Source organism: Mirounga angustirostris, unplaced genomic scaffold (genome assembly GCF_029215605.1).
Source record: "Mirounga angustirostris isolate CCGP_5_RB_7025 unplaced genomic scaffold, mMirAng1.0.hap1 SCAF_16, whole genome shotgun sequence".
Taxonomy (NCBI): domain Eukaryota; kingdom Metazoa; phylum Chordata; class Mammalia; order Carnivora; family Phocidae; genus Mirounga; species Mirounga angustirostris.
Genome location: NW_026991724.1, coordinates 48,596,341 through 48,606,262, shown reverse-complemented (window position 1 = coordinate 48,606,262; position 9,922 = coordinate 48,596,341). Strand labels below are relative to the sequence as shown.

Genomic DNA, 9,922 nt, shown 5'->3' with positions numbered 1-9,922 from the left:
ACCCTCTGTGGGCTCAGGAGAGGGAGAGGCGGCCCCACCCCCACATCATGGGGTCTCAGCCTGGCTGGGCATCTGCGGAAGCAGCATTTCTGGGTGTCACCTGGGCATCCACCGTCTTTTTTTTTTTTTTTAAGATTTTATTTATTTATTTCACAGAGCAGACACAGTGACAGAGGGAACATAAGCAGTGGGAGTGAGAGAGGGAGAAGCAGGCTTCCTGCGGAGCATGGAGCCCGATGTGGGGCTCGATCCCAGGACCCTGGGATCATGACCTGAGCCGAAGGCAGAGGCTTAACGACTGAGCCACCCAAGCGCCCTGGGCATCCACAGTCTTGATAAAGTTCCACAGGTGATTCCAGCGCACAGTGGGGGTGACATCCCTGTGACAAGGGTTCCTGAGGCAGCCCCCAGGCTCCTGCTCTGAAGGGAAAGCCACACGGGGAGGAGAGAGGGCTGTGGGGGCGCTGACCCTGCACCCTGACCCCGAGCTGTGGGGGTCACCGGACCCCAACGCCACAGGCTTGTGTTTGTCCAAACAAGGGCGTGTGCGCGCTCTCGCATATGGCGGGAAAGCACAGCTGAAGACGGAGAGGCCTCAGCTGTTCCCAGGGAACCGCAATGAAGACAGAAATGAAAGGGGAAGAAGAGAACAAGGGAGTCAGGAGAGAGGGGAGAGGATGAGAGGAGAGAGGAGGGGAGGGGAGGGGAGGGGCGGGGCCCTGGCAGAGACCCCGCCCCCCGGCCCACGTGACCCCGCCCAGCGCTCCTGCCCCCAGAGGCCGCCCAGCTCGGAGGGAGGAAGGACTGCACAGCTGACAGGACAGGACGACAGTGCTCCTGAGCGTTTCTGGAGCAGAAGCTCTTCCCCCAGAGGGAGGGACGCACCGGGCAGCAGGCACCATGGAGCCCCCGTCGGCCCCTCCCCGAGGAGGACGCGTCCCCTGGCAGGAGGTCCTGCTGGCAGGTGAGAGGGATGATCCCCTGCGAGGGGGCGCGAGGATGGGAGAGAAAGGCTGGCTGGGGTCTCCCGGGGAGGACAGGGCTCTGAGAGGGGACAGGGGAGCAGGGCAGGACGGGAAAATCTCATGATCTGGAAGTGGGGAGCCAAGGGCTGTTTCCCAAGTTACTCATCACTGAGGACTGAATTCTGAAACTGATAACAACAACCAGGGACCCTAATCGCTGCCCCTTCCCACCAACCTGAGATCTTGACAGACAAACGCCAGACTTGGAGAGCCCTGGGGCCACATTCATTCAACCCCGGGTATTTGCAGCCTGCCCCACCCCTGGGGTACAGCACAGATCAGATGAGTCCCTGCCCTCCCTGAGCTCACTTCTATGGGGAGGAAGACAGACACGCAGAGACGTCTAGAATGTGATGTCAGGTCCTGACAAGCACCATGAAGGGAACAGAGCAGGGAAAGGTCAGAACGTGAAGACAGAGGGTCTTTAGAGGAGGCGCTCAGGGCAGACCTCTCCCCAGGACCGCCTGAGTGGGAGCAGGTATCTGAGGGCAGGGAGGGAGTGAGCGACAGACATGTGAGGAAAAGGGTTGGAAACAGAGGAAATTAAGTTCAGAGGCGCTGAAGTAGTGTGGTCATGCCCCTGACCTTGACCAGCAGGAGACACACACACACACACCCCGAGGCTGGGGGATTAGGATCTGCCCTCTCTCCAGGACCCCAGCTTTCCCTCCCAACAAATAGGTCCAAACACTGACCTGTCTTCTCCCTTCCCTCCTAGTCTCACTCCTAACCTTCTGGAACCCGGCCACCACTGCCCAAGTCACTGTGGAATCAGTGCCGCCCAATGTTGCTGAAGGGAAGGATGTTCTTCTGCTCGTCCACAATCTGCCTGGGGATCCTATAGGCTATGGCTGGTTCCGAGGGGAAACTGTAGAGCCCAGCCGTCAAATTGCATCATATGCAGTAGACACACAAGTAATTATCCCAGGGCCTGCACACAGCGGCAGAGAGACAATATACCCCAATGGATCCCTGCTGTTCCAGAACATCAACCTGAAGGACACAGGATACTACACCATACAAATCACAAAGAGAAATTTTCAAGTTGACCAAGGAACAGGACAGCTGCGTGTATTCCGTGAGTAATTCCTCTCTCACCTCTGGTGTTGGGTGGGATGAATTCTACTTCACACACACAGGATTCACAGGCCTGAACTGGGCCTCCATTCCCCTCCACATTATGTCCTGTGGGGGGTTCGAGCATTTAGTACAGGACACACACAGTGAACACAACTTAATTAGATTAGAATTCCTTTCCCAGAATCCAGATTCAGGGATCTAGAACTCTGCGCGCCCCAGGCAGGACAAGTCCTGAGGGGCCTCTGGGATCCCCACCAGAACTCAGCCCAGAAAGCCCCTGCCCAGACCCCTGTGTTGGGGCTGCTGATTCTAGTGACCCTGGGGAGTCTGTGCCAGGATGGGGTTAGGGCTCCTGAGCAGAGCTGACTGGGAGCAACTCAGTTGCTTTTGTTAGGAGGGAAGGAGTGAACGGTGCGGGTGTCTCTCCCGCTGGAGGGCAAGGAGTCTGGTGGCCAGATCTGCTAGGATCCTGTACCCAGGATGCCTCTCTGAAGAGATGATGCATCATTCATTCCCTCACCACCCCTGCTTCCTGCTCATCCCCTCGCTCTCTGCTTGGTCACTGGACTCGGCTCTGCCATGGATGGGGTCACTGCCTCATGTCACTCATTATCAAACAGCTGGGCAGAGTTGCTGTCCAGGCCCTGGGACCTGAGTACTGGACTGACCTCCGGGCTTGTTCCTGCTGTCCCCGGGTGTCATTTCTGCTCAGACCCCCATCCCCAGGCTGGGCTGGCAGGTCAGTGCAGAGCCAGGAGAGGTCCGGGGCTGTCTCTGACTCTGTCCTGTGTCTTCCAGGACCAAATGCTGCTCTCTAATTGAGTCTGGAGACAGCCTTGCTGTCAGCACACAGAGCAGGGGCTTTACTTTCTCCTAGTGCTCAGATGCTCATGCATTTGTCCTGAGCTACACACACCTGCCTAGTCTTTGAAGGCCTCAGGTTGGCTGAGAGGTGAGAGATGCCAACTCTGATTCAAGATGCTTGTGGAATGGGGCCCCTGGGGGGTTGAGTCGGTTAAGTGTCTGCCTTCAAATCAGGTCATGATCCTAGGATCCTGGGATCGAGCCCAAGCCCGAGATGTGGCTCCCCAGGAAGCAGGGAGTCTCCTCTCCCTCTCCCTTCTACCCCTCCACCTGCTTCCATGTGTGCGCTCTCTCTCTCTCTTTCTTAAATAAATAAATAAATAAATAAAAACTTTTTAAATAAATAGATGCCTTGGAGAAATTTCATGTACTAACCACCCAGGGCAATGTTCTTTCTGTTGTCTGCACAGCGGAGTTACCCAAATCCAACATCGCAAGCAACAACTCTGACCCCGTGGAGAATGTGGATTCTGTTGTACTAATGTGTGGACCTCAGACACAGAACACAAGCTACCTGTGGTCAGTAAACATGAAGAGCCTCCGGGCCAGCACCAGGCTGGAGCTTTCCCTGGACAACAGGACTCTCACTATACATGGTGTCACAAGAAATGACACAGGAACCTATGAGTGTGAAATTCGGAACCCAGGGAGTACTGGTCGTAGTGACCCATTCACCCTGAATGTTCTCTGTGAGTAACTTCCCTTCCTACCTGGCCCAGGTTGCCAGCCCAAATCCATGCTGCCGGGGGCCAGGCTGCAACTATCCTTCTGGGGTCTGAGTCCATGACTCTCAGCTGGACCCCCAGGCTGGCCATGGCTTCTGGTCCCAGACAATCCTGGGCAGGCCCAGCCTAAGCCAAGACTGGGAGGGGACAGGCTGTTCCTCCCTGAGAGGGTCACCAGCCTCTGAGGGGAAACAGGTGAATGTCTTAGACCCAGGCTCAGTGAACACAGGGGGCTTATGGTTGGGACTTTCTCAAACAAGATTGGGACCCAGCTCAGAGGGACACTGTGGCCCTAATACAGACCAGGAGCTTCCTCTTCCCTCAGATTACATCACCTGTGCCTTTATTCTGTTTGCTCCAGATGGCCCGGACGCCCCCACCATTTCCCCACCAGACTCCTCTTACCATCCAGGGGCCAACCTCAGTCTCTCCTGCCACGCAGCCTCTAACCCGCCCGCACAGTATTCTTGGTTTATCAATGGGAGGCCCCAGCCATTCACACAGAAGCTCTTTATCCCCAACATCACTGCGAATGATGGTGGATCGTATACCTGCCTCGCCTATAACTCTGGCATTCGCCTCAGTAAGACCACAGTCAAGACAATCACAGTCTCTGGTAAGTGGATCCCTGGAGCATCTGCATGGATCGCTGTGGTGAGGGTCTGTCTGGCTTTCAGAAAAGAGCCTAGAAGAAGTTATTTCCCACTAGCAAATCCCAGATCTGTCCCTGAACTCTCCCCCTACATGTCTGCAGTCGCTTCCTCCCCTTGCTTTCTGATTGTATGGTAGACCTTGGGTCCAGCCTGGAATGTGGGGAGGGGGCTTCTCAGCTCCAGAAAGCCCCATGCATAAAATGGGACTTTGCAAATAGGGAAGAAGGATCCTAAGGGTCAAGTTGCTTTTTGTTGTTGTTGAATTGCAGAAGTCATTTATATAATCCGGATATTAACCTCTTACAGATATGGTTTGCAAATGTTTCCTTCCAATCCATGGATTGCCCTCACATTTTCTTTGTTAGTGAACTTTAGTTGACACACAGTGTGACATAGTTTCAGGTGTACAACATAGTGATTGGACAACTCTCTATGTTATGCTCTATTCAACACAATGTAGCTCCCATCTGACCCCATGCAGCCCCATTAAAATACCATTGACTATATTTCCTATGTTGTACATTTCATCCCTATATCCTGTTAATTCCATAACTGGTACTACCACTCTCCAGATTCTGTCTTTTGATGCACAGTTTTCCATTTTGATGTAATACAATTAATCTATTTTTTCTTTTATTGTCTTTGCTTTGGGTGTCATATCTAAGAAATCATTGGGAAATCCAGTTTCAGTAAGTTTTTGCATTATGTTTGTTTCTAGACTTTTACTATTTGACTCTAATGTTTAGATGTTTGACCTATTTAAGTTAATTTTTGTACATGATGTGAGATCGGGTCCAACTTCATTCATTTGCATGGTTATCCATTGTTCCCAACACCATTGGTTGAATAGATATTTTTCTCCATTTAATGGTCATGACAACCTTCTTGAAAATCACTGGACCACATATGACAAGGTTTGTTTCTGGGGTGCCTATTCTATTCCATTGGTCTCTATGTCTGTCTTTATACCAGACCCCATTATTATCAGTTACTGTAGCTCTGCAGTTAGGAAGTAGGAGTCCTCCAACTTTGTTCTTTTTCAAAATAAGTTTGCCTATTTGAGGCTTCTGAATCTCTGTGTGAATTTTTGGAAGTTCTTCTTTCTGTGAAACATTTCATTAAGTATTTGATAGAGAGGTACCTGGCTGGCTTAGCTGGTGGAGCATGAGACTCCTGATCTTGGGGTTGTAGGTTTGTGCCCCACATTGGGTGTAGAGACTACTTAAAAATGAAATCTTAAAAAAAGGAACTTGGTAGGAATTACACTGAATTTGTGCATCTCTTCGGATAACACTGTCATCTTAACAAGACTAAGTTTCATCACCATGAACATGGGATGTCTTTCCATTTATTTGTGTCCTCTGTGATTTATTACAGCAATGTTTTATATATTTCCATATACAGTCTATTGACTTACTAATTAAGTTAATTCCTAAGTATTTGATTCTTTTTTCTGAAGTATTTTATTCTTTTTAATGTTATTGCAAATAGAATGGTTTTCCTCTTTCTTTTTTGGGTTTTTCATTGTTAGTGTTAGCAACGCAGTGATTTTTGTATGTTGATTTTCTATCCCCCAAATATGTTGAAGCTGTTTATTAGTTCAACAGTTTTTAGTGGACTCTTTAGGGATTTGTATATAAAATTTCATGTCATGTGCAAACAAACATAATGTACTTATTTTTTTACAACTTGATTGCACTGTGTTTTTTTTTCCTCCTAATTATTTTTGCCTGGTCTGCTGTACTCTGTTGAATACGGGTGGTGAAAGTGGGACGTTTATCTTCTACCTGATCTTAGAGGAAATACTCTCACTCTTTCACCATGGAGTGTGATGCTAGCTGTGGGCATTTCATGAAAGGCTTTTATTATGTTGCAGAAGTTTCCTTCTATTTGTAAGGGTGCCAGTATTCTGTACACAGTAACCACCACTCGACAGAAGTTTTTCACCAGGAGAGTCAAGCCACAGATCTGGACGTAAAAGTCTTCTTCACAGTGAGAAAACCTGTAGATTGAAAACTCTTTGATTCCTAAGGTTATGAAGATGGTGCAGGTGGCTCTCATTCCCTAGTAAATTATAACAGTATAAATGCCTTCCCTACTTGACATGAAGGTGCCTTGGACACAGAGATGGAACGGCTGCGAGTCTTCGTCCTCCAAAATACATGGAAAGGTATAAAGGAATGAGGCTTGATCTTTTAAAGTCACAAAAGTTCAAGAAAATCACACCGAAGTCCATGGGAAAAAATTCCTCATGATAATGAGGTTGCTTCTGGACATGTAGGCTTAGAAGACATTCCTGGTGCTGATACTACAGTGATGTTCAGGTAGAGCAGACACATGACTGAGGGTCAGAGGGGTAGGAACAGCGCTCTCCTTACAGATCATCACCTGAACAAAGACACTCATCCTTCTTCAGACAGCAGGGCCATCCTCTGGGGCACCTTTACACATCTCGCTGGGGTCCTAGGAGTGGCTGTCATCTCAGAGGAAGGAGTGTGACCCCAGGCCCCAGGCCAGTTCTCATTCCATCACCTCCTGTGTTTCTCCACAGAGCCAGTGACCCAACCCTCTGTCCAGGCCAGCAACACCATAGTCACAGACAATAAAGACTCTGTGGTCTTGACCTGCTCCACAAATAACACTGGGGTCTCCATCCACTGGTTCTTCAATGGCCAGAGTCTAAAGCTCATGGACAGAATGAAGCTGTCCCAGGACAACAGCACCCTCACCATACACCCTGTCAAGAGGGAGGATGCCGGGAATTACCAGTGTGAGGTCTCCAACCGAAGCAATTCCAGCAAAAGTGCCCCCATCAGGCTGGATGTGAGCTGTGAGTGACCCCCAACCTCTCCCCCATCCTCCCTGTATATTTTACTGACAGGGGTATAAAATGGATGTGGGCCTGGAGGAGGTGTGAGCCTCCTTCAGAGCCTCTAAGGAAATTTGGATAAAATTCCCGGGAATTAAACGTGTCTTGTTAGCATCTTGGTTGTGATATGTACCAGCCATTGGACCTCAGGCAGGATGCTCATCCTCCTGAGCCTGTTCCCTCATCTAGAAAACTGGAAAGAACAGCTAGATCTCAAGGCCGTTGTGAGGGTTGTTAATATGAGTTCATGAGATGAAATCCTGAGACGGCATCATACACAGATTCGGGCTCAATCAAACTTAGCAGCTATTGTTCTTTTGTTATTAACGTTTTTGTTACAAGCTGTAACATCTCAGGGAATTGGGATTAAGATTTGTCTTGTCACCTTCCAGCTCTGTGACCTTCACTGATTTACTGAGGCCCTTTACATGCTCAGATACCCATTTTGCACAGTGGGGGTGACACCAGGCCCCCTCACAGACAGCGAAGCAGCAGATGAGATAATCCTAAATTATTTCCCACATGCCTGGCACAGAGCCAACCTCAAAAGCAGTCACCTAATACTATTCTCTTTAATCAGTGAAGAGTGGACTGTTAAGGACCTCCTTCTAATACCATCAATGATGATGGAACAGAAGACAAGGGGAAAAGGCATAATGTGAGAGCAAAATGAATAGGATGCCAGGGCTGGCCCCAGGAGTGGGGATAAAATGTGAAGATTGGAGTAAGTCCAGGGTTTCACTGAGGAACAGAATGGTGCAAGGGTCGAGGGGGTGGGGACATTGTGGTGAGAAAACATACACCACCCGGACTTCAGTGGCCTTTCCTTCCTCCCTAACCAGGCCCTTCCCCCACGGCCCCTCCTGGCTTCCCCAGATTTAACTTGGGACTCACTCCCCTCCCTTTCTCTTCTTATTTCAGATGAAAGAAGCACCACAGGCCTCCCTGTGGGGTCCATCATTGGCATTGCAGTCGGGGTCCTGGTCGGACTGGCACTGGCGGCCGCCCTGGGTTGTCTCCTGTTCCACACAAGGACTGGAAGGTACGATGGCATTTCCCAGAAGCTGATCCTGTCCCCCAGCTGACCCCCGGCCAGGAGGAGACCTCGGCCTGACCTAGGATTCTGGACTGGCTCTTCCAGGCACCCAACTTCCCCTGGATTTTCCCTCTCATTCCCTCTGGCTCCTTCCTCACCAGCTGCTGACCGGGGTGCTTCCTTCACATATTCCTCAGTTATAAATTAGGGGCAATTAGGAAACAGCCCCTCAGGGTTGTCCTGGTTCAATTGGCAAACCTGCAGTGGTGCTTCCAGCGCTAAGTGCTCAATAAACAGCACCTCCTGTGTTTTATTTATGTCCACACTCCCTGTGAGGGGGAGTTGCGGCCTCAGGATCGGAGGCTGGTCCTGTTCAAGGTTACACAATGGCGAGTGGAAGATCCTGACAGGCCAGGTAGGATCATCCTCCAAATGGCAGATGCAGGAACCACAGCCCCTGATCTGTGAGGACAGAGAACCTGGGCTTGGCCAGGGGGAGGTCCTGGGATGTCCTTTATGCCTCCTGTCCAGGCAGATGGAGATAAAAGATGGTCCACTATCACATTTCAGCGTCTCCTGGTCTGAGGGGGCGAAGGTCTGGCCACAGCAGGGGCACCACATTCAGGGATCTAGCTTACCCGGGGCTCCCCAACTGTCCTGCACACATAGCTGCAGGCTTGACCCTTCCACTCAGACAAACCCTCATGTTTGATTCCTTTCCTGGGTCCTCCATTCTTTTTCTGCACACTTTCTCCTAGATGCCCATCAGCCTGAGTGTCTTCCCCTCTGGGCCGAGGACATGCTCCAAAGGCTTTCCTTATCCCCTCTCCTGGGCCTGTCCTCTCCTAAACAGCACTGGTGGAGAGAGGGGGTCTCTAACCCCTGCCTGGAACGAGGATCCTGCTTGTCCCCTGCTCTGACACCAAAGCTGTGACCTCTCCCTGCACCCCTCACACGTAAGCCTGATCTTTCCTAGGGCCAGTGGCTGGCGTGATCTCAGAGAGCTCTGTTGCCCAGCATCCACCCCCCGTGAGTATATCTTCAGCGTGGGTGGGACCTGGAGCCCCATAGTCCTGCCCACATTGTCCACTCCTGCCAGTCACTCCCCAGGGCCTCTGACCCTTTCTCTGTGGCTTCAGCTCAGGGGACCTCAAATGGCCATACACCCTGACCTGTGGAATCTAGGTCATAGGTCAGCACCTTGACCTCATGGGCCCTAACATGGCCAGTGGGTCTGTCCCTGGGAGGTGCTCCTGCTTCCCTGTTCTCTGAGAGCTGAGGACCTGTCCCCTCCTGGAGGGTGGCCCCAAGCTTCTTCACAGCCCTGGTGCTAACTCCTGTCTTTGTCCCCAGGCCATGGTCCAGCCTGCAGCTCTGCATCTCCGGTAAGCCCACCCCCTGCACCACTCTTTCCACTGGGGTCCAGGCTGTGCAGACTCAAGGCAGAGCAACCAGCCAATTCAGCAGCACAGAGCAGACCTTGCTTCCTCCAGAGTAGCCAGGACAAGGCAAGCCCTGTTCTGGCCAGGAGTGGACCCTCTTCAGGGGCAGGACCACCCCCAGCATGTCCTGAGTTGTCCCTGCTCCCCTGAGCTGGCCAAAGGAGAACCCTGGAGTCCAGCCAGGGGCAGGGTGGGCACTGGGAGCATCAGCCAGGGGTCCTGGGCAGT

General features: G+C 51.3%; 1 protein-coding gene across 1 annotated transcript; it reads left to right on the top strand.

The window, feature by feature from the left end:
• Positions 1-798: 798 nt before the first annotated feature.
• Positions 799-8,301, top strand: LOC123842536 (carcinoembryonic antigen-related cell adhesion molecule 6-like). The gene is made up of 6 exons (XM_064581623.1): positions 799-964; positions 1,744-2,103; positions 3,380-3,658; positions 4,056-4,310; positions 6,899-7,177; positions 8,138-8,301. The coding sequence occupies exons 1-6, from the start codon at positions 901-903 to the stop codon at positions 8,299-8,301; spliced, it is 1,401 nt and encodes a 466-aa protein (XP_064437693.1). The 5' UTR covers positions 799-900.
• The last annotated feature ends 1,621 nt before the right edge of the window (positions 8,302-9,922 follow it).